General features: G+C 37.4%; 1 protein-coding gene across 12 annotated transcripts in view; it reads right to left on the minus strand.

Annotated features, from left to right (window-relative positions):
- Positions 1–25,793, minus strand: part of CACNA1C (calcium voltage-gated channel subunit alpha1 C) — a 625,236-nt gene that overhangs the window by 16,087 nt on the left and 583,356 nt on the right. For all 12 annotated transcript variants that reach the window (XM_060694463.2, XM_087873676.1, XM_087873677.1 and 9 more), the window contains 11 exons: positions 19,151–19,279; positions 16,620–16,685; positions 11,481–11,572; positions 10,465–10,633; positions 10,064–10,191; positions 7,370–7,466; positions 5,137–5,239; positions 3,581–3,682; positions 3,249–3,376; positions 2,002–2,136; positions 202–554 (listed from right to left, as the gene is read on the minus strand). In XM_060694463.2, the coding sequence (XP_060550446.2) occupies positions 202–554; positions 2,002–2,136; positions 3,249–3,376; positions 3,581–3,682; positions 5,137–5,239; positions 7,370–7,466; positions 10,064–10,191; positions 10,465–10,633; positions 11,481–11,572; positions 16,620–16,685; positions 19,151–19,279 (1,502 nt within the window). The remainder of the gene's footprint in view (positions 1–201; positions 555–2,001; positions 2,137–3,248; positions 3,377–3,580; positions 3,683–5,136; positions 5,240–7,369; positions 7,467–10,063; positions 10,192–10,464; positions 10,634–11,480; positions 11,573–16,619; positions 16,686–19,150; positions 19,280–25,793) is intronic.

Raw genomic sequence — 25,793 nt, forward strand, 5'->3', positions numbered from 1 at the left:
CCCACCACTGAAGTGTATGTATGTATGTATGCATGTGTGTATGCATGTGTGTATGTATGTGTGTGTATACACACACACACACATAATGGCTCAAATTTCTGTTATATTATTATATATTTCTCTTTGAAGTTCCATGTGCAATTACAATGATCTATTAAACTGGCAAATGATAGAAATATTGCTACTGTCAACAGTCTTTACCTTCTGCATCTGAACTTCCAAGGAACTTCCTGGATCCGTACAGTGGCGGAGGAAGGGGTGCTGTAGCTGTCCACGGTGCTGACAGTGTTGGAATAGCTTGGTGGATTAGAAAAGCGTCTCAAGGCAGTATTGTTGGCATTATTGATGTTAGCATTGGAACCTGATGAGGAGTAACTACTTGGCGTGAAGGTGGAATCGACAAGCTTCTCATGGGATGGGGATTCAGTGTCTCCTTGGTTGTTGCTAGATTTGTTGATGTGCAAAGGGCGCTGAGTAGTGAATGTCTGAGGGAATGAGCTTCTGCCATCACTTTGGTAATAGCTGACATGATTTCCAAACAAGCCACCAGCTCTCTAGAAGCAAAACAGAAGCATATTAATGAATGAATAAAAGCATCACTACAGAGGTAGTAATGTATAGGAGGTTATACAGCAAATATAACACAACTGGGCTGTGGTAGCTGTGGCAGTTTGAGTTGCTATTGTTAGGCAAATCCCACATGGTCATTAGGCACAAGAACACGTGACTGTCATTTGTGATTCCTGCTGGCTTCCCCCATTGACTTTGCTTGTCAGAAACCAGCATGCAGGTCACAAATGGTGATCATGTGATAGAGGAATGCTAGGGGCCAAGTGCCCAAATTGCAGTCATGTGACCACAGGGATGCTGCAATAGTTGCAACTATGAGGACCAGTCATAAGCCTCTCTATTCGTTGCTGCTGTAACATCAAATGGTAATTAAACAAATGGTTGCTGAATATGCTATAACAACGTATCCTGTTGTATGCATTCAGCAATCCATTTCATAGGATGCTTTTTTTGGAGCAGTACTTGCAAATAAATATATGGCTCTTAAAACTCCCAATGTACAATGTCTTATTTTCCCTATTCCACAGCAATGTACTTGTCATATAATGCGGATGCTTCTGTCTATCAGGAATAGAATAGAAATCCTTCATATCCTCCATCTTTGGCATTCATACTCCTGAGTTATTATACTGGGAACTCAGGAACCCTGAACTGAGTTCCCAGCAACCCTTCATTGAGGGGAAAGGGAGCTAAGCAGAAGCCACCTTAGAGTTGCTTGATTTCTACAATAGATTCCTTTAGGTTATTGTTTTCTTCTTCAAAGCTGCAGAGGAAGAGGAGGGCAAGAGAGAGAGATGAATGAAACCCATGCCTGTGTATTGGTGAATGTTTGTGTGTACCCTGTTTCCCCCAAAATAAAATATCCCCTGATAATAAGCCCAATCGGGCTTTTGAGCGCATGGCAATAAGGCCAAGCGCTTATTTCAGGGTTCAAAAAAATATAAGACAGGGTCTTATTTTCGGGGAAACACGGTATACATACTTGTAATTTTATAACACAGCAGGTAATATGGTTCTTGGGGCTGTTCAATTCTGCTTTAATATATTGGGAATGTAGAAACATAACATTAACAGTAGTGAGAGAAAGAATTTTAGTTTTATGATGTATTAATCACATTCCGCTAGGAAGGGGACATAAGTCTTTTAAATCTCGGGTCTATTCACTACTTTTGCCAATCCTCTCTATTGATTCTATAATCTTTGATTTCTCATAAGAAGTAGACACTGACTACAAACACAGATGATGCTTGCTAATTGCAGTATACCGGTAAATAGATTTGAAATGCCTTTTTAAGTGAGCTGTTTTTTAAAATTATTCTTAGTTATATATTTTTCTGTTCATCCTGTACTGCATATACTTCAGTCCATGAATCTGACTGAATATTTTTGGCTCATTCTGCTGAACACCAGATTCATGGTGAAAGCACTTACCCTGAAAATATCATCTTCAGAAGCAGCAGAAACAGCTTCTTTCATGGCCTTGTCTAGTTCCTCTTCTGCTGTTAAGTCTCCAGATATTGCCCTTCGAATCTCTGGTCCAATGTCATGTAATGTGCGCAGACCAGCCTAGGAAATATTATGGTTTAGCATACTGGTAGATAAAAGAAATAAAATTTCCCTATTAGCTGATTCATTCTGCAGTTCTAAATGGACAAAAACCCTTTTTGTGGAGTTTTGCAGTAATAGTTTCCCTGTATCTGAAATATGAAAAAAGCAATTCAGAAAAATAGTACCACTTTCAATCCATCTGTGACAGTGGGATTTATAAGATTGTAAATTATAACTTGTTCCCATGCAGTGAAGCTACTTGGTCTGTTCTGAAGTTTAGGGAAAACATGATGAAAACTACAGTGAATATCTTCATAAACATTTCCTAAATTTCACTAGATTTTTGGTAGGATCTATATGATGGATCCTTGAGATGCTATTTGATGGAGCCTGAGTGGCGTAGGAGGCTAATGCCTCCTACTAAGGCAGCATTTAACATCCAGCTGCCTGCAATTACTGCGAGTTCAATTCTCGCCAGGCTCAAGGTCGATTCAGCCTTCCATCCTTTCTAAGGTGGGTAAAATGAGGACCCGGTTTGTGGGGGCAATAAGCTGACTTTGTATAAATAAACAAAAGTATGAAGGCTATTGCTTAATGCATTGTAAGGCGCCCTGAGTCTCCGGAGAAGGGCGGCACATAAAAATAAACAAACAAACAAACAAACAAACAAACAAACAAACAAATAAATAAATAGAATAACCTCATCACTTCCTCATAATTATGTTATAAATATTTGGTCTAAGTATATTAATCTAGAAGTAGATATATTTGTTATCAAGATACCTTATTTCCAATCAGTGGTTCTTACATATACAATTTTAACTAAAAGGCCCTATTTATAATTAATTCTAATAAACTAAAATGATACGTTAATGATAACTGGTATACCCAATTTATTAGATTAAATGAAAATGCTTTTAAAATTGGGGCATCTTGTTACATCAAAACTAACTAAATCCATATTTTTAAAGAGACGTTTCTCAGAGTTTCTGGAGCAGATCTTTGGTAGGAAAGATAATGAAACTGCTGGCCTGATAATTTCTATCAATGTCATAATGCTAAGCAATATATTGAAGATCCACTTTTGACTTTCTTTTCTGTAAACCTCATGCTATGTATTCAAGACTTACCTGTAGAGAAAGAGCATTACGTTGTGAAGGTTTGCCCACAAGACCCTGTTCTTTGCGTTTTTTGAATTTCCGGAAATACTCTTGAATTAGGAATGTGGCATAGAATTTTCCAACTGTAACCTCATCATCTAGATGGCAAACATTTGAAAAAAAAAATCAAAGAGAACACTAAGACAATTGATAGTTTATTTGCTTTTGTAATTCACTAACAAACTATTAGTGCCCTACTATTTTAAAAAATTAATCTCCCAGATTGTATTCAGGAAGTGCAGCGTGTATTACAGATTGGAATTGCTATTAAATAGAGTATTGGAAAAAAAAGAAGTACTCACCTCCTGCTGGGGGTACAACCTGATCCAACAATTTCATGCTAGTGCGCTTCCAGATTTTCTTAATGATTGCACGCAACTCCTCATTGGCTTGTTCCAAATTACCTATAAGAAGAAATATTAGTGTAAAAAAGAATTTCAGTTCTTATATGGAGCAGTACTTTTATCTGGTCCACAGATAAAAAGAGAGCCACAGATAAAAATAAGAGGCCATCTTATAATAGGATTCTTAGTAACTCTGATCCTATTAAATCCAATTAAATGAAAAAAATGACAGTTTCTCTTTTGGCCTATTATGACTTGTAAAACATAGTGATAGATTGGTTTTTGAGGCTGAAGGACAAAGCCTGATTTAAGTTAATGATCCTACAAAGGTAGAATGGTATTCAGGGAAATTAGAATGTAAAGATTCCCTTGAACAGAAGAAAGTTTCATGAGTAGGAAAAATATATTTTAGGAACTAGTTAAATATTTTTTTTAAAGGATTCTCTACAGCTAGAGGTTAGTAGGGGCTACTTCAGATGACAAAGTTGTATCTATATATGAAATTTGAGTGGATCATAATTCATATTGCACCTATTTAAGTAACTGTTAATTCATCAAATATCTAGCTATAGTCTTCTATATTATGACCTTAGCTTTAGGATACTACAATACAACACTTGGAAGACAATGGCGTGATAAATGCAATTTTAGCTATGAGGTCAATTCAGAATTGAAACTGTTTGCATCTTCTACATATTAATATAGAAATAAAAACCTGCCTCAAGAAAAGTTAATTAAGCTCTGTGAGACACAGAAAAAAAGTGTTATGAACAGAAATTACCATATTTTTCGGAGCATAAGATGCACCTTTTTCCCCCCTAAAAGGGGGCGAAAATTTAGGTGCATTTTATACACTGAATGTAGCCACGCTCATCCACTGGCCCCCACCTTTGGCCTCTGCCTCCCAGCAGTTACCTTCTTGCAGCAAGCAGCAAGAAGAAACAGCTCCTTTCAGCTTCAGCACAGTCTAATTAGCACAAATTGATTGGATCAGCCTCCTGACTCTCCACTGTTTTGCTCTCAGCTGTTTTGCGTGGGCCTCTGCTGCTTGCTGCAAGGAGGTAAATTGCTGGAGCAGATTTTTTTTTTTCTTGTGCTAATCAAGCTATGCTGAAAACGAAAATGAAAGTAAAGCAGGCTGTTTGCTGCAATGAGGCATAATTGCTGGGAGGCAGAGGCAGATTCTTTTTCTTGTTTTCCTCACCAAAAGAGGTAGGTGCGTCTTATAGTCCAGTGCGTTTTATACTCCGAAAAATATGGTAATTTGGATACGAATATATATCTGTTTCTTTCGTTTCTTGCCTTTTCATTGTAAATATTTATAGGTATTCCTTGGTTAACAACCACTATTCACATTTTCAGGGAAACTTTAATTTGGATTTATCGGATTTATCAATGAACAGGTAGTTGGCCCCTCACAAATCTATGTTTCTATTATTTTATGGCACGATAACACATATGCTATACAAAACTGTATATACAAAATGTATTTCTGCTGCATGTTGTCTTCTTACCTTCTGTTTTGATTCTCAGTGCTGTTCTTACTAGTGCAAATAAAGTTGCATTAAACATAACAGTTCCATCACTATTCAATGGCATATTCATAGAGACAAGACGCTATGAGGGAAGAAAAAGAAAGAAACACACTATTGAATTATGTGGCCTATTCCATATCAATTCATATACTGTTTTCCCAGTTTCATTTTATAGTAATTGTATTAAGAATTATAATTACAACAATAAAGATTAATACAAACTAAAAAAACTAATATAAGTAGGAGATGCAGGAAAGGAAACAAAGAAACAGAAAGGAAAAATAAGAATATATTAAGAAAAGACAAGAAATATATAATTTCTCCTTCATCACAACATCCATAAACAATTTTAATAACTTATCACCATTTCTTAAAATACAACAAATACTCTTTTTCCCCATATCCTATCTCTTATCTATCAATAAAGTTGATGTCAGCAATGTCAACTCATCAGCATTGACAAAATCACCAGCGGTCTCATGGTGAGAACTAAGGAGAAATTTCCTAATATTTAGAACAATTAATCATAGGACCCGGGTACCTACGAGACCGTCTTCTGCTGCCAATAGCCTCCCACCGACCAGTTCGCTCCCACAGAGAGGGTCTCCTCTGGGTGCCATCGGCCAAGTTATGTCGGCTGGCGACACCCAGGGGGAGGGCCTTCTCTATGGGAGCCCCAGCCCTGTGGAACGAACTGCCCCCGGAAATTCGTAAGATCTCCGACCTCCGGGTGTTTCGCTGTGCACTGAAGACCCTGTTGTTCCGCCAGGCCGGACTATCAACATAATAGTTTTAAATTGGGGTATTTAAATTTTTTGGGGTTTTAAATCTGAGCCAATTTATTTAATTATTTTAAATTTTACATTGCTGTTTTGTCTGTGTTTTTAAATAGGCTGTACACCGCCCTGAGTCCTTTGGGAGAAGGGCGGTATAGAAATAAAATTATTATTATTATTATTATTATTATTATTATTATTATTATTATTATTATTATTATTATTATTATTATTAATCAGTGGAACGACTTGCCTCCAGAGGTTATGAATGCTCCAAAACTGGAAGTTTTTAAGAAGAGATTGGACAACTATTTGTCTGAAATGGTATAGGGCAGTGATGGCTAACCTTTTTTGCCATCGCGTGCCAAAAGCGGGGGAAGTGATGGGTGGTCATGCGCGTGCGTGCCCACACCCATAAGTATATGTGCCCTGCACCCCATGCATGTGTGCACGGCCCCCTGTGCTCCCCCCGCTTTTGGCATGTGTTGGCATGGTGGACGCTGTAGGCACATTTTTTGCCCTCCCCAGGCTCCAGAGGCTTTCTAGGACCCTGGGGAGGGCGAAAACAGCATTCCCCACCTCCCCGGAAGCCGGAAACAGCCCATTTGCCGACTTCTGGTGGGCCCAGAAGGCCCGAAAATCAGCAGGCCAGCGCGCACATGCGTGCTGGAGCTGAGCTAGGACAGCGCTCGCGTGCCCACCAATATGGCTCTGCGTGCCACCTGTGGCATGCGTGCCATAGGTTCACCATCACGTGTATAGGGTTTCCTGCCTGAGCAGGGGGTTGGATTAGAAGACCTCCAAGGTCCTTTCCAATTCTGGTGTTCTATATTCTGTCAATTGCAAAAGTCAGCTTTACTTGGAATAGCTTATTTTTTGCAATGGTATCTTCACAACCATCAAACAATAACATCTATCTATCCCGGATCCTTGAGAAGGGTTTGCTAGATGGATGCCAAATCCAGTCTAAACATCTGGCAAATGTAAGCAATTCCAAGTAAAACTGACTTTTGCAATTGATCGATGGTTTTTTTTGTCAATCTTGATGGTGTTGACAAAAGTAAATACAGTATGTATTTTAAAGTGTACATTGTGCAGGATTAATTTTAATCACTATACTAATATTGAAATAATACTAATATCCAGAAAATAATTATTTTAAATAAAAATATTAAATGTTAACAAAAGGCAGTCAACTAAGCAAAAGTTTGCTGTCTAAGAAACCAGTGCACATTTCATGATAATAAGATCTATTAAACTGCATAATAGAAAATCTAGAAATCACAAGCTCTGAATATTGATACTATATTGGATGACAATTCCTATCGTCCCGTTAATATGACCAATGGCCAAGGTGGATGGGGTTTGTCATCCATCAATATATAAGGAAAAGTAATGCAAAACAGTAACAAGAACGAAACAGAAACCTATCATACCTTGCAAGCTACCCTGTGAGGACAGAGCTTTCCGAAACCCAGAGGAGGTTGTATCCGACGCAGGAGTGTTACGACATCTAGATGTTTGATACGTCCTCTACAGGAAAATTTTTAAAAAAGAAGGCTTGTCAGGCAATATTCAAGGATATTGGTGGCTTCTTTGGAATTAGGTGTCTGATTATACCAGTGCAGGAGTGAAATCCAGCAGGTTCTGACAGGTTCTGGAGAACTGGTAGCGGAAATTTTGAGCAGTTCGGAGAATACCACCTCTGGCTGGCCCCAGAGTGGGGAGGGAATGGGGATTTTGCAGTATCCTTCTGGAGTGGGGTGGGAATGGGGATTTTGCAGTATCCTTCCCCTGCCATGCCCACCAAGCCACACCACACCCACCAAGCTACACCCATAGAACCTGTAGTAAAAAATTTTGGATTTCACCACTGTACCAGTGTTCCGGATGATTTCTCCTAGCAATTTCATGTAGATGTTGAACATCAGGGGATATAATAAGTAACCTTATAGGAACCATAGAACGTTTGCTTAGGTGTCAAACAATGTGTTTCAGCACTTCCTTTTGGACAGGAAAGACCAAAAGCACTGCAAAAAAACGTTCCTGTGAGCGAATGCAGCTGGGGTTGCTATCTGCATTTGGGAAAAGCAGCTGCAGCCAAGCAGATATGCTTCCCACCTTCACTTCCTCGAGGATAGACTCAGCTTATCCCTTCTCTCAAATGGCAGTGCGGCTATTGCTTGACTTACAACCACAATTGAGCCCCAACTTTCTGTTGCTAAGCAAGACAGTTGTTAAAAGCTGTTTTTTGCCCCATTTTTTACTTTTCTTGCCAGAGTTGTTAAGCGAATCACTATTGTTGTTAAGTTAGTAACATGGTAGTTAATTGAATCTGGCTTCCCATTGACTTTGCTTGTCGGAAAGTCGCAAAAGGTAATCGCTTGACCTTGGGACATTGCAACTGTCATAAATATGAGTCAGTGGCCCAGCATCTGAATTTTGATCAGATGACTATAGGGATGCTGCAATGGTTGTAAGAGTGAAAAAACCCTAACTTATTTTTTTCAATGCCCTTGTAACTTTGAGGACTACCTATAAATGTTTACAGTTCCGGAAACTTGAGAGGAGATGAGCTCATTCATTTTCATCCCTTCATTCCCCCATTCACAATTTCCTCATAAGCACTGACACTGGTGTTCCAGATGTTTAGCTAATTGAGCCAGACCCTTGTGTTTTCAGGAATGTGCAGATATATATATAGGCAGTCTTACCCCACCCAGGCCCTTAGCCTACAAAAGTCTAAACGGAGAAGACAACAAACAGACAAGAAAGCACGAAGTGATGTCTGGAACGTATGACTATTACAGGCAAGCTGGAGAGCTATCAATCAACTGCAAAGGACTACAAGCTACTGTAAGCAGCCCATTGTGATAAGATTCCTGCCTGGAGTTTGGCAGCAACCATACTGTGTCAGCACCTACTCAACAAGTGCAGGAGCATTTGGAGAGAGGCAAGGGGGTTGTATGCCACTTTACAGACATTAAGGCTTTTACTTGTTACAAGGATGATCTTTGAGGGCTTATTTATATGGCCACATCAATTTGCAAAACCTAGAAGGGTGGAGTTAATTCAAGGGAATAGGAAAGATATGTACTACTATATTGTATTTTGTACAGTTATGAACTAAACTGTGGGATGTCCAATCTTTGGAAAACAAAGAACACTCACAAATCCCAAAGCCTGATTCCATCATAAGGTCTGGAGTTGGTGATACTGAAACCTACTGAAAATCTAGGACAAGCAACAGGTCTGCATTTTCCTCATGCAATTTCTGGCAAAGGCAATTTACCAAGTAAATAAAAGGAGTTTCAGTACCTCCTGCCGGCCAAAAGCTCAACTCAACTCAATCTAGATAATTAGTATAATTTAGATGAATGCAGAGATGTGAGGCCACTACCTTTTCAGTTGCCTAGGTGATCAAATAATTGATATGATGGGGGAGTGTGCTTAGGAAGCATAATATTAATGACCTTGATTGTTTCTATATTCTTATATAATATTTCATATAGATAAATAGATAGATAGATATAGATATAGATATAGATATCAAATTTATATTTTGCTGATAAATAAAGGGAGACTAGTATAGATCTATTTCAAGCTATTTAGCTCTCATCAGCTCATCAAAATATAAATTTGGTATAAAATGGTTTGTCGTGAATGCGACTGCTTGAGGGCTCCTGGATTGGAGCTGAAAGGCGAAAGGGAGCAGAATGCCCCCTCCCACATGTTGGGATAGACCAGGTGTCTTGATAGAAACACACACACACACACACAAGGTTAGATATTTTCTGAGTTCACTGAGGTAGTCTGGACTCAGTCATTTTAACTGGTTCTGACCTCCACTTTTGTAAAGATTTGTACCAGTCATTTAGCTTGAACCTAAGAAAAAAAATGATCCATCCTAGAGGGATCCCCCACTTTCAGACTATCAGTTCCACCCAAATAGAATACAAAAGCCAGCATGTGCCCTGCTATACGTATAAGACTGGATACCATTTGTCTTACTTGTGACAGGAGACATGAAATCCTAAGCAGCTCCTAAATAGAAACCTGAGTAGATGCTAAACTTTGTAGGTAGAGTTACACAGAGTCCCTTTCTTTAAGTTGTGTGGCTGGAAACTTACTTGGCTTCAGGATCATACTCTGCCCAAATCCGTTTAAACTCATCCAGATGATGGGGACCCAGAATGGACCAATCACGGGTTAGGTAATCAAAATTATCCATGATAACGGCAACAAAAAGGTTAATGATCTGTAAATAAGCACAAAAACATTCGTTCTACGAGAAGGTATTTCATGCCATAAGAATTTATATTTCAAGGTCTTTTTCAGACAAAGTGCTTCTACAATGCTCCTCTTGAAAACAATATGTAGACAAGATCAAAAGATGCTAAAAGAGGTTTCAGAATTTGCATATGGCTCAGGGATCACTACTTCGGCTCCCCTGACAGGGTTGTTTTTTTTGGGGGGAGGTTAAAAAATGCAAATCACTACACAACTTTTATAGATCGCCATAGCTACTTACTAGAAAGGCACAAAGCATGTAGAAACTGATGAAATAAAATACAGCAAAGCTGCTCCCGCAGGGATGTTCACCTTCAGTAGTACTGTTTGGTTCCACAGATTCAGGGTCACACTTCTTATCAGATAGGCATGCCAGCATGATTTCCTGCCAAGCTTCACCAGTAGCACATCTGTTGAAAATGGGGTGCAGTAGAGAAGAAGGTGGCTTATCATCACTGGTGGTGGGGGAGGTTTTAAACATTAAGTACTCAGCAAATAACTCACAAGATAATTGTGTCTCGCTGGCTCAGATCAGGGGTGGGTTCTACTTACCTTTACTACCGGTTCGCAATGGGATCGCACGCTTCTGCGCATGCGCAGATCGCCAATGACAACATCGGGGCAGTGGGCGGAGCCTCCCGTCGGTTTTACTACCGGTTCTTGCGAACCGGTCCAAACCGGGGCACAACCCATCACTGGCTCAGATGTCTGCAGCATAGAGCAAGTCATACTTCATAAGCAGCCACAGACGTCTGATAAAATGTCTATTGTACCTGATAGTTTGGGTAGCTGGTCTACACAAAGCATTCTGAGATTTGGAAAGTATCAGATCTTATGCCTCATAAAACCGGTATTAAATTCAGAGGAATTAAAAATAAAAGGACTAGTACAATTTGGCCTCTGGGAGAAAAAGATTAAACCGTTTTCCTAAAATATGATGAAATCAAATACGCTTCGGGGTTAGCAACGCTTTGTGGTTGGAAGATTTTTTTTTTTAATTTTTATTTTTTTCAGTGTTGCCATCATGGAAGAAGGCAGGGCCAACATTTAAGTCTTACTGGAAGATTTTTTAAAAAATGCTGGTTTAGGCTTACTAACCATTCTAAAGACTTGGTGCCCTTGATTTTTTGAGTTCCTATTGGAAGCTGCAACATTATTTTTCAGTAATGAAAAATAAGACACTGAGACAACACCAACCAAGGGACTTTGGAGGTTTTATATGGGTTGCCTGCCCTGGCTTCCCTTGTTGCGACCTACCTGAAAAGCAGGAGCACAGCCTGAGGAAATGTTTGAAAGTTGTTGTTCCGATTGATATCTGAAGTATCGTTTAGTGCAATTTTACCAAACACCTAATAAGAGAAAAAGTTGATTCAAGGTAACGTTTCATTCCACAAGATATTCCTGTATCTGATAGGCTTAATATTCTCATTCTAATAAACTTATAAAATATATTCTACATTCAGGCAGTCCTCAATTTACAGCAGACTTAAATGCTTTCACATTCCAGAAAAAACAAATATAGGTAATCCTCAACTCACAACAGTTCATTTAGTGACTGTTTGAAGTTATAATGGCACTGAAAAAAGTGACTTACGACCAAATTCAGACACTTGACACCTGATTCATATTTATGATGGTTGCAGTGTCCTGGGGTCATGTAACTACCTTTTGCTATCTTCTGCCAAGCAAAGTCCGTGGGGAAGAGAGATTCATTTAGCAATCATGTTACTAACTTAACAACTGCAGTGATTCACTTAACAACTGTGGCAAGAAACATCTCAAAGTGGAGCAAAATTTACTTAACAAATGTCTTACTTAGCAGCAGAAATTTTAGGCTCAATTGTGATTATAAGTCGAGGCCTACCTGTATTTGCATGGTTCTGATATCTCAATTCAACATTTGACATCTTCCCACTGCACTGGATGTACATCTGATTGACAGTCTCCATCTATAACAGTGGTCTTGGCAATTTTGGCAATTTTAAGACTTGTGGACTTCAACTCTTAGAATTCCTCAGCAAATTCTGGGAGTTGAAGTCCACAAGTCTTAAAATTGCCAAGGTTGGAGACCCCAGCTCTATATTACACTCTGATCTAATCTTTTTATTTTGGCTTTAGTTCTTAAGGTATTCACCATTCACTATTCCAATTTGCTCAAGAAACATTTTGCAGACTTCATTTTGCTTCAATAGGCACTCTTCTTTATACATGCAAAGGATATTAATAAAAATAGTAAATTATTTTAAAATGAAATTCTGGAGTTATAATACAGGGCATTAGTTGTATAAAATAAGAGGGCTAATTATTCTGTCTCTTCATAAACCGTCCTAAAATTACTTAGGGAAACTAAAAATGTGCTAAGAAATCCTGTATATTGCTATACTCTTTAAGATATTTATAAGCAAGGTGTTCTGTAAGGATTAGTTTTCTCAATTTTACCTTCAATAAGTACACTATTTTCAAGATTTTCAAAGATCAGTACTTTTTTGTCATGAAATTAATGAAATATTGGAAATGTGAAAAACATAAGGGACATCTTGGGTTTCAAATGATATGACCACTTGATTTATTAATGCTTTCACTCTCTTGAATTGCACACTTCCCTGATACCCAATTTAGCCCAGTAGCCTGATGCTCTACTAATAGTTGAACTGCTGCTGATTATCTTTTCTTCATTTTCACCCTATGCTTTCTTCTTTTTTCTCTTTCTCTTACTTCTTTTGGGCAATAGTGAATGCAGATTATGAATGATGTGATGGACTGTAGTAAGGAGTGGATTCTTAGGAGAGAATGATGTATTCCAGAAGAGAAAGAGGCAACTCAGTCCAGTTATTACCCATGAGAGAAAGAGGGTGAAGGCAGCCCCTTCTTATTAGTTGGCAGTGTGTGTTGTAGATGCACATAGTACAGTGCTTATTCTGGCGAAATTTTGTCTATAGATGTGAAACAATAAATAACTCAGCTTGGAAGAATCACCACATGTTATTCTTGGTTTGAGGCCTGGCAGATGGTAAGATAGGAAATAATTCTATAAATAATCAAGACAGACTGAATCCGTTATGCTCGTCTTGGTACTTGAGAAAAGTGGTTTGGAAAATACTGCAGGTTTAAAGCACCTGCACATCCTTCCATTTTCTGAAAGAGTTTCTGTTCCTAATGACCTAAAAAGGATTGTGAGTCTTAAAAGTAGACGTTTCTGTTCTGCAGATTTATGTAGCCTAATCCATGTTACCTTAGTTGGGTAATGAAATATCTGCAAGCAAACAACCAAGTTTATTGAAACAAATAATTCCCTCAGCACTGTCAAACTATTTACTAAGTCTGCACTACTATTAATCTTCTCATCGTTCCCACCACCCATCTCCTTCCACTTATGACTGTATGACTGTAATTGTGTTGCTTGTATCCTTACGATTTATATTGATATTGTTTCCTGATTGCTTATTTGTGCCCTATGACTATCATTAAGTGTTGTACCTTATGATTCTTGATGAACGTATCTTTTCTTTTATGTACACTGAGAGCATATGCACCAAGACAAATTCCTTGTGTGTCCAATCAATAAAAATTCTATTCTATTCTATTCTGTTCTGTTCTGTTCTGTTCTGTTCTGTTCTGTTCTGTTCTGTTCTGTTCTGTTCTGTTCTAGTCTAGTCTAGTCTAGTCTAGTCTAGTCTAGTCTAGTCTAGTCTAGTCTAGTCTATTCTGTGAGGTGGATTGGGCTGAGAGAAATGATGAGCCAAAGTCACCCAGTTGTCTTTCATGCCTAAGGTGGGACTAGAATTCACAGTCTCCTGGTTTCTAGGCCAGTACCACAATCACTACACCATACTGGTTCTCCAGCATGAATGACTGCAGGATTAAGTGGAGACCATTCTCTGCTAGGGCCTAAAGAAAAAAAACCCTCTTCCTCACAAGAGATAGAAATGGGTCTTATCTTTTCCCCCATGGCCCCTAAGTAAAAACTCACTGGAAGGGACCAAGGAAGAAAAATTCTCCCTCAGGGGCAGGTTTTATTTCTCCCACAGGCTCTTGAAAAACTTTTTTCCCCCTTAGTCCCAACCAAAAGCTCTCTGCAGAGACTAAAGGAGGAAAAATTCTTAGCAAGGGATAGAGCGTTTTCCCTTGAAGAAAGCTTACCCTCCCTCCCCCGCCCTCTTAGTCACTAGTGTACAGTGGATGAGATTTCAAAATTACTATTACTATTAATCTTCTCATCGTTCCTATCACCCATCTCCTCCCACTTATGACTGTATGACTGTAACTTGTTGCTTGTATCCTTACGATTTATTTATTTATTTATTTTTATTAATCATATTTCTATGCCGCCCACTCTCCGAGGACTCTGGGCGGCTTACAACAATCGATCGTATACTAAATAGCATATTGCCCCCAACAATCTGGGTCCTCATTTTACCCACCTCGGAAAGATGGAAGGCTGAGTCAACCTTGAGCCGGTGAGATTTGATCTGCTGATCTGCTGAACTAGCAGTCAGCTGAAGTAGCTGCAGTACAGCACTCTAACCACTGTGCCACCTCGGCTTATATTGTTTCCTAATTATATTATATTGTTTCCTAATATGATTTCATTGCTTATTTGTACCCCATGACTATCATTAAGTGTTGTACCTTATCATTCTTGACTAATGTATCTTCTCTTTTTATGTACACGTATACACCAAAGACAAATTCCTTGTGTGTCCAATCACACTTGGCCAATAAAGAATTCTATCTATCTACTGAACACTAAAGATTCCACTAAACTATTTTTAAAAATCTGATAAGTCTTTGTGAGAATTTTAGGCTCAAATTTCCTGAACTATACTGGAATCACAAATATTGGGTGAGTCATGAAAGTGCCTTGAGCAATACAAGTAGTCCTTGACTTACAACAATTCGTTTAGTGACTGTTCAAAGTTACACCACCACTGAAAAAAGTGACTTATGGCAGTTTTTCACACTTAAAACCACTGTAACATCCCCATGGTCATGTGAACAAAATTTCATGTTTATGACGGTTGCAGTGTCTCGGAGTCAAGAAAGATTGTAAAAAGGGTTAAAATTCACTTAACAAATGTCTCATTTAGCAACCAAAATTTTGGGCTCAATTGTGGTCATAAATCGAGTATTATCTGTACATCAGCACCTCTAATGTGCCACTGCAAATCCTTGAAATCTCCATGTTTGTATATTTCTAGCGTATGCATCTAATATGCATCTAATATAGTTTATGCGTCCCTACTGTACATCCCTACTGTATAAAGTATGAATATCTGCAGCCTTACAGGGCATGAGCAATATACCAAATTAGTGATGATGGAGAGGAGCAGCAAACTAGTCACTCAATCACTTGTGCTGAACAAACAAACAAACAAACAAACAAACAAACAAACAAACAAACACAGACGATTTGCTTCCTGGTCTAAGGCTAGGCAGTAATTATCACTAGTTGTGTGGATAGGAGACAACGCACACAGAACTAGAATCACCTATCCTGCGTGTCCATCTGGCAATCTGGTATCTTATGTAAACTATTCTATTTTGGGGTTCATATGCAAAACCTTTGGAAACTCTGGTTGAATTCTGCACAAATGCAGATTGTTCTGACAGTTGTAAGTGCTGACAGTAACCAGCTTTTTAAAAGTAGAGAAGTGCAAAACAATAGTGCAAATTAAGCATCCAAACCAGACAGAGCTTTTAAAGGGAGGTTCTTCTAAGTCAGTCGCCTGAGGAGCCCTGGAACTCTCTGGGCTCAGATTCTCCAACTCACTAGTTAGTAATGACAGTTGCAGCTGCTCTGAGGGGGCGCTGGGAGTTACTACTGCAAGAGGACAAATTAAACACTCTGAGGCAGGCCATATTTTTCATTTCAGGAAACAAAATGATAAGGCAGAGTTTCTACGTGGAGAAATTTCTTTTGTCTTTTAGACTCTGCACATAATCACGAGTACCATTTCGGCTAAAATCTACTTTTAATTTTACTTATTAGCAATATGAAGAAATGGTTGCAGTGCTAAAAAATAAAAAAAGCACAAAAGCAGATTCTTTTTCCGACCATGTTTACTGAGTCTTTAAGTGAGGGTTGGGCTGAGGAGAAAGGACTGGTCCAAAGTCACCTAGCCAGATTTCATGCCTAAAGGAGGACGAGAATTCAGTTTCTAGTTCAGCACCTTTAGTCATGACAGCAAACTGGCATTGCTCTTATTAACCCACACATAAAATTAATTTAGATTTAGCCAAAATAAATTGGCATTTTTATTTTAGACTCCCTGACTTCATGTTCAGGTAATAGGCCTCCATATGACATAGTCCTTGAATTCACTTGAAGATTCTTTTCTATAATTCCCTCTCCATATGCTTGCAACAGAAAATATTAAATCTTAGAAAGACACTTACCTGCATCCCAATGACGGCGTAGATAAAAAACAGCATTACTATTAATAGAGCCACATAGGGGAGAGCCTGGGAAAAAAAAATCAAAAGCAGGTAATGATGAATCATTTATGAAGAAAGCTAACTTTTTGGAACTTGGGATACAATGTTCCCGTATTGAAAGCACCTGAGAGCATAAGACCAGAGGCAAATATTTCTTTGACTGTACAATCTGCAGTAGAATGCATATGGATGCATTTACATAACAATGCATCAGAAAGTAAAACATTAGATGATCTTGTGCATCTCCCTTTAAAAACTTGTGTGCACATACTATCATTAATGTAAACTATTTATTTCTCCACTAGATGACTCTACTGATCCACTGTTGTTTTGCCATAACTAATCCTTCTAACAAAACATTCTATCTCTCTTGTCATTACTATTTCTTTTCACAATAATATTTTTCTTAGAAAAAACAGTGCTTGCTGCCTATTGTCTATCAGATCTGTAAAACCATTTTTCTTAATATTTATATATATATATATATTTCGCTCCAGATAGATAATGATTTCAGCATTTGTTGTAATAATACAACTTTAACCATCAATAACTCTTCTCTATTTAAAAATTTTATGTGCCAACTGTTACATTAATAGTTTTTTAAAAGTAAGATCATTGTTAAATTGTTAAAAGATATAGTCAAAAATTTAGAAATGAGGAATGCATAGAATAGAGCCAGAACTATCTAGTATAGAAATATGGATCCAATATTTTGAATTGCAGTATTTTGGACTAAATATATATGGCAAAAATGTTATTATAATTCACTCAATAAGAAATTATTTGAGCTCCATTAATTTTATTTCCATCAATGGGCATGGAGCTTTACAAAGAGAAACTGTGTTGAAAAAAGTAGTCCAGTAGATATTGGACTCTGGTCATCATATTTCAGAGATAATTGAAAAACATTGCTTCCTGAAATTAGAATGAAAGTGAACGTATCATTTTGTTCCACTTAGACAATCAAATTTCATTTATCTATAATTGTCTGAGATACTTCTAAGAAGTAGTAATGTTATTCAAGAGTTGAATCCCTCTTGCAGCCACCATGTTTCTTCATTACATGGGCACTTATAAATGTTATAAAAAATTACAGGTAGTCCTCGACTTACGGGCACAATTGGGACCAGATTCCATTGTTAATCATGGCGCTTAAGTGAACTGTGCCTGATTTTACGATCCTTTTTGCCACGGTTGTTAAGCAAATCAGTGCAGTTGTTAAGAGAATCCCAGTCATTAAGCAAATCCTGCTTCCTCCATTGTCTTTGCTTGTTGGAAGCCAAATGGGAATGTTGTAAATGGCAATTACATGACCCTGCAGCCAGCTGCCTGAATTTGATTATGCGACTGTGGGGATGCAGCAGTGATCATAAGTGCAAGGACTGGTTGTAACTCACTTTTTTTCTGTGTCGTTATAACTTCAAACGGTCACTAAATGAATGGTTGTAAGTTGAGGACTACGAGTATGTAGGATTGACCTGGGAATCTAGAAAGTTCAGCAAGAGTCGCATAGAGAATAAATCTGAAAGAAACCTTCTGCAGGTAGAGAATTGGTATACTGCAGAAAGAAATCAGTAGGTTTGATTTGGACTGGAGACTGCTAAATACGTATTTGCATGGGACCATTTCTGAAGTCTCGGATCTGTCTTCTGGTCAGCTGTATTCTTTTTATATATAAAATAATGTATGTCATTTCTTTTCTTTTTTTTTCAAATGATAATTTGTGATTAAAGAATTGTTGTGGAGTCAGGGGACCTTAAAATTGAAATAGCTCCAGCCACAGTGGGATCTCAGTTTTGTGGCCACCTGCATAGACTTCACCCTTGCATCCATGATTTTATGTCAGCTGGAAAACAAGACCAAGATATGCATAAGGGTTTGGGTCTCTTGCCATGTTTGGACTGAGTCCAGTTGCCAGTAATGGCCATAGATCAGCCTTCCCCTACCTGGTGCTCTTAAGATGTGTTGGGACTATCACTCCCATCATCCCCAGCCAGCATGTGGTCCAACACATCTGGAGGGTGCTATATTGGGGAATGTTGCATAGCTGAATGATTCCCCAATTGCATCAGCAAGCTGACCTGATGGACGGAAAGTGCACCTTTATTTTAATATAAAAACAATTTTACTATAAAATTGTTGTATTCACTTTCTGCCTTAACACTTGTATTGACAGGAATAAAACTCTCAGTTTAGGGTCCAATAATTTTGCAATTGGAGAAGTGTGTGACTCGTACAAATTTCTTTCTTCTTTTTTTTTTTTTTTTAAAATAACTGTTTATATTTGAGTTTCAAAGTCCTCTACCCCACCAAGCTTCATTCCATCCATCCATCCTAATCCTGAGATTCCTAGATGTAGAAACGAATTTATCCTGGGCAGAGACCATTCAGAAATCGTTGCCATATCCCATAGAAGCATGTAATGCGAAGAGCAGACTGAAACGTGACAGCTGCCCCAAGGTAAGGCCACATAATGCAGAAGGAAGGAATACCTGGAAAGACTTGATGAAGGTCCAGAGCAGCGTGCGGATGCCCTCCCCTCGACTCAAGAGCTTCACCAGACGCATCACACGGAAGAGTCGGAAAAAGGTGATTGAGATGCGAGAGTTGTCCTCTGTGTTCTGGAACCCATTGGCACAGAGGGCAGTAGTTACAACAGCAGGTGGAGAAAACCCACCCTGGGCCACAGAAAATGCGACTCCACAGGAAGAGCTCACTGCACTGTTCCCCTGCCTTAGAAGACCCCCCCTCCCGTCTTTTACTACCCTAATCTCTTCTCTAAATCCCTATGGTAAGTCTATATATTCCCCACATCCTTCTTTTCAATTCGCTGTAGTTGTTCAGGAACGTTTCAAGTATTATTCTCCTTGTTTTAACAAGAAGAACTGGCCAGGGGTCTTGCTGGTAATGTGAAGCCATGTTTGCCTACCTCATTGATTAAAGGGTCATAACAAATGGCCAGGGAGAACATTTGGGTGCGACATTATTTAGTCTGCGGAAAGTAGGCATGCAGTTACATTTTTCTCCACAATATAATGAAATTATATTTTACAATGACATCAGTATAATGAAATCATAGAAGTGTAGCTGTAGTTTACACCGTATCAGAGGATTTTAAAAGGAATATTGCAGATACTTGGCTCATTTAAAAACAAACAAACAGCGCACACACAAATGTACTGTGTTGTTTGGTTGGGAGAAACGACGATTGCCCAAAATGCTATAAACAGAAGCTGTTACATTTGTGTAAATATTACACATCAGATAGGATTCTTCCTCCTTTGTACTGAAAAAACAGACACCCCACATTTGGGGAGTTTGGAAGGAACGGGCAATTAAACAAAACCCCAATACTCAGATACAGAGTAAGCAGGCTATACAAAACGTGTTTCATTTTCTTGCATGCTGAATAAGAAGTTCCTAATCCAAAAGGAGATAACAATTTTTAGCCATATGGACTAACAACCCAGCAAAAAACATGCAATCGAAACTGGGATAAGGGACCTTCTCTGTTCTCTTCCCTGCAGAAATCCCACAAAAATGGATGCATGTTATGTGTATAATGTCTGAAGCATGCTTATATGGGGTTTCTTCTTGCAAGGAGAAGTCCTAACTTTAAAATACGTTCAGTTTATCTCTGATATACTTAATCTCAGCAATATGAGGAGCAGTAGCCATTTCAAAGTTTGCTTTTTCAATGTGTACTGCATTATAAAACACAAGTGCTTCTTGTGTTTTCCTGTAGTTCCCTACTACATCTTCGCTTATTTTCCCTGTCCCCAATTTTATTTCTCATGACCCCTGGGTATTTCCCACAGCCTGTCCACTGCCTAAATAATATAGTTATTTTGGCCTGCCACTACTGTTTAATAGTTCCTAGAGTTTAAAATAGCTTTTTTTTCTAAGTGGCCTCTGATGTTCTCATAGCTTAGTCCCTTAGCACAGGACTCCTCCATACTATTCCCTTTGGGGGCTTGTGACTTACATGGACACTGCACTAAGCCAGGATAAACCTGAATCAAATGGGGTCAACTAGTTTCTTTTGGCTTTTGTGAGAAGGCTCCCTACCAAACAGACTGCTGGTATGGAATTGGGTAATGGCGTTACCAAACCATACAAGATAGACTAGTGAAGGATGAAGAGTTTTAGTGCCCTAAGATATGGTCTACTTCTCCTACATATGCTGTAGAACGCTGGCAGATTTCAAAGGAAGTAATAGCACATTCTTTCTTCTTAAGCTCTATAATTTCCCATGGCTTCCAGCAAACTAACAGTTTAATGCTCTCTCTCTCTCTCTCTCTCTTTCTGATCTATCTGGAAACAGTGCAGATCACCTACCACCCAACAAACATATCTCCCAATTTGAACTACTCACCACTTGTAGTGACCATGAGAGAACAGGTCCTTTGATTTCCTGTTACGAATTTAACACTAGCTCTTCTACCCTGTATTTATGTGTCTATGTGCATATACATAGAGTTTAAATCTTGAATTATATACAAAACTGTATATAAACAGTTTGCAATTTTCTGGGTTTTTCCCTCTATAATTTATATGTAAAATGCATCATTTTTCTTTTTTAAAAATGAGGCATAATTAAGATACTGCGAATCAAACCTATTGAATTATTTAAAACGCATATATAGGCTTTTATTTTTTGGGGGGGGGATTTCAGCAGGCTTGCAGAAGTCAATGACTGGTTTTAATACTTAGAAACATTTCCTGAAATATGCATGAAAATAATCTTGTTCTAGAATTAATGAACACTTGCGGTTGAAGGTAGGCTGTTCAGCTCAGAAAGGAAAAAAAAATGCTATGATACATGCAGTTCCCAAGTCTGACAACCAATTTTGTTCAGGATATAGAATTTGCTGAATTAAGTAATGTAGTCAAGAAAAAGGACATTAACTGACTTTTTAAAGTGAACCAATGTGGAACTGTGGGAAATACAATGTTCTTTAGAATCGTATTATTAGACCCACAAATTATTTTACTACGTAAGGGACACTTTATGCTATTGTAATGTTATTGAATTTGGTTAAGTGATTGCCATCATTCCCTACCTTCACTTCAGAGCCATAGCCATAGAGCATTACAACATGTCCTATCTAATCATGAGGAATTTACCACAGGCATTGCAATGTGAAGTTATAGTGAGATGAAATAAGAGAAAATAACATTAACGGCTCCAGGTAATATTCATCTCAACCAACCAATAATGGTATCATAGAATGGTAATAGCTTAAAAGCATAATATGTGCTTAATAAGCTCCCATTTGCCTCTTAACATTATTTCCTGGATGGCAGGAATGGGTGTTTCAAGCATATTGTCCACAATATGGAAGTATGAACAAAAAAAGGGGAAATCAGTGGCCCGGCATACAGTACGTCAACCACACTAATCCAGTCAGAAGTACATTTCCTTCTCTCTTCCCTCACCTTCAATTAGAGATCCTTCAACAGGGTGAATTAATCAGGGTGTAGGTGTGACACTGTCTTGGGCAAATGAGCTGGAAGGATTTGTTCACACAACTAGAATTGCACTGTGACCACATCTCATATTCTATGTGGGTCTTTATTGTCTGATTTTATTTTTGTATGAAGATATGAATATTAGCTTTCTTCTCTGTTTGAATTTTTTTTTTGCAAGCCAATCCACTTAATTCAAAGAGCTCATTTTTTAACAAACAAGAAATCCGAAAAGGGTTCCAGTTCTCTCTTGGTAATAACTCATTATATGGTAGGACAACAGATAACTTGATTGAAGAAAAAAATCAAGGATGCACATGAAATACAAATCATGTGCAGAATAATCAATACCAGACTCTACAGATGGATTCACAACATGGAGATTACATGCAGGGATAACTGGGCCAGGTTTGGAGACAGAAACCTTAGTAGTTAAGGTGGCAAGAGAATAAGGCATGTATTAGAAGATTAAGAAGTGTTACAGGAGAAGATGGTTAGGTTTTTGTCTAGGAATGCACACAGGGACAACAAAAATCACAGCAAGGAAGGAAGGATATAAAGAAAAAAAAATAGGATCACACAGTAGAAAAGACACTATAGATTCTCTGGAATGCAATGGATCAAATTCAGCCATTATTAAAGAGTCCTCTTATGGAATTCAGCAGATTGCACACATTCACACAATTGTATTAATAGGGGTTATGAATTTTAATCCATTGTTTTACAGATATACAGATAATTGAATCTTATCAAAAAGATATTGTATAGTTCTCAGGTTAGTTTTATATTTCTTTTCAGAAAGTGCATTCCTTTAGACTCCAAACTTATAGCTATTTTCTTGGAAAAAGAAATGATGAAGTCCAATTGTTTTAGGAATACAACTATATTAACTGAAGTGATAGAACTTTCCCTTGACTAATCTAATTTCGTTCTCAGTACCAAGAGCACAAATGTTAGAATAAAGTAAAGCTTCAAATCTCTGGACCTTCATTTATCAGACTAAGGACAACAAGAGACAAAATTTTACTTCAGACTTAATTTCCACAATGAATATATTCCATTGTTTCCAAAGCAGTCCAGACAATTGATGTAACCTATGTAATTTGTGTGGTTACCTGACAATTTTAACATTAGTTAAATAATGATGCAAAAGGCATAAACGTCACTATGAAAATTGAATTTTAATGGACATTCCATCCATAGAACTGAAATGTTATTATATATTTTTTTTAAAAAAATGACATCAGGATCCATTTTCACTGCTGGGTTTTCCAGTTAATTAATATTAAAATAAAGCCAAGATGTTTTGCTATATATAAGAAATAAACAATCTCCACATATTCTAGAGTACAGCTTCTACAATCCCTTGCCAGTGGCCATGCTAGCTGGGCTGATCAGTCTTACGTCTAAACTATTCGATAGTTGGCAAAAGCTAAGAGGACTTGATATAACAATATTCTTACCTTTCTACCAAGTAAAGTTTCTGATGTCTTTAATGTGGTTGATTTTTATTTCTGTGTAACATTCAGTTTTAGTTACAGTCTTATAAAAAATCTGGAGACGTGTCCTATTGGACATAATTAAACTTATTCCTGACTAGAAATGTACAGGATTGAATGTTATGTTTTTTTAGATTACAGAAAAGGCCCACCTATTCTATTTGAAATATTAACCAATCTGGAGCAACAGGTATGATAGTCATCTTTGCTTTACCTCCAGCAATTGTCAATTAGAGGTTTATAACTCTGACATTTTTAACATGGTTAGCAGTCATTGTACAATTTATCATTCATGAAATTGTCTTATTTTAAAATTTTATATTTTAAAAATATTGGCTATTTCCCCTTTCTGTGCCATAATTTTGGTGATAAACTGATAATCTTAGATCTAAAGTAATTGAAGTTTGAATATAGTTCAGATTACATTTTTATAATAATCGGTTTTTGAATAGTAAAGAGAATAAACCGGCCCATTCATCACATTTTTATAAATGGAGAATTTTATGCGTATAGTCTCAAAAATGTATGTTCTGGGTTTTTTATTACTGAGAATATTAACATGTGTTCTCAATTAGGTTTGTTTCTGTCCAAAGTAGTATTTCGTATAGTGAATGTATTAAATGTATCGGTAGACCTCATTTTATGACTGCCTCATTTCATGTTTGCGCTTATGACAATGAAAAAATAACTTTTGGACCAATCCTCACATTTATGATCTTTGCAATCTGTAAAGTCAAGGAAAACTGTAGTAAGATCATAAACACAACTACACTTTCATTGAGCAACTGCTTTGCTTAATGACCCAGTTGTCCATCCCAACTGTGGTCATTAAACGAGGACTACCTGTACATTCTTAATTGTCTGCTAAATGAGCTTCTCAGATGCAGGTTTTGTAACTAGTAATTTTGTTTAACACTAATAAACAATGAAAAGTACTACCTGCATTTGTGAAATATCTACGAGAGATGCACCTGCTAAAATGTTTGAGATGTTTGAGATTCTGAATATCAATCATTGTCAAGGAATTACAGTGTTTATGATTACCTGATTCATTTATCAAGCATTGTAATGATCAATGGATTAGTGTTATATTTCTCCTAGTAAGAAATATAATTGCAATAAAAATAAACACAATCCTTGGTTAAGTTTCAACATTCTAAATCACTATTGTTTCTGAAAATTGCTGCTGGATTGTGGTGTGTGTGTGTATGTGAGTATAAATAAGTTCATGTACTTTCTATGCTAAGTTTCCCATGTTGTTTCAAATGAAGCAGAAAGTGAATATATCAACTTATTTGGAAGAATGGAATGACAATGTTTGTCTTCAAATGATCTCCCCCATACCTAGAACAAAGCTTTACCGAATAGCAATTTTAAAAATATTTCTAGAGAAGGTTTATTAGCATTGGCTCTCTTAGTGAAACTATCAGAGATATGGACAGTATGTCAATAGTTATAATCTAAAATATGAATTTCATATAAATGGATTTTTCTTCAAAATAAAAAAAAATAAAATATAGATCTAGTAATGTTAGTATTTGATGGTTCCAGTTAAAGTAGTAGATCTGCAATTTTAGCAAACTCTATTATCCATCTTTTATTGAAAGTTAATGCAAGTCAGGCTTCAGTTCAAAAATAAAAACTGTATCACTGCATTTCAGGCATTAATCTCAGACAGGGTATACTGGGTTTTCTTAATTTAAGATTGCCTGGAACGTGGCTATTAAGAATTGCTGCATACTTTGTTATTGTATTGATTACTACATGAGAGAAATCTTGCTAACACAAGATAATTTTCTTATTTAATGTGAAACTGGTCTTAAACCCAGCTGTCTTTTTCCTTCCTTGTAGGAATTAGGTTACAAAAACAGAAATGTAGAAAGTAGATTCTTGGAACCCTAGTTTGTGCAGATCTCCAATATATCGTACCTTATAAAATCTGATCTCTGATCCTAAAGCTCAGTAAGAATCCATAAATTTTTGAGTCTTTGTCAATGGTTCTTATGTGCTGATCCTTTTCCATCTTCTTGGCTATGCTTGGAGTTCCACTTGTGAATTTAAATAGTCACTTGCTCTTTAACTGGACAGAGATTACTCAAGAAAAATCATGTTTTCCCATTATTAAAAAAAATGAGATCGTTCTAATTGCAGAAAAGGACATAATACT

This window comes from Pantherophis guttatus, chromosome 7 (genome assembly GCF_059756535.1).
Source record: "Pantherophis guttatus breed Tessera chromosome 7, ASM5975653v1, whole genome shotgun sequence".
NCBI classification, from domain to species: Eukaryota; Metazoa; Chordata; class Lepidosauria; order Squamata; family Colubridae; genus Pantherophis; species Pantherophis guttatus.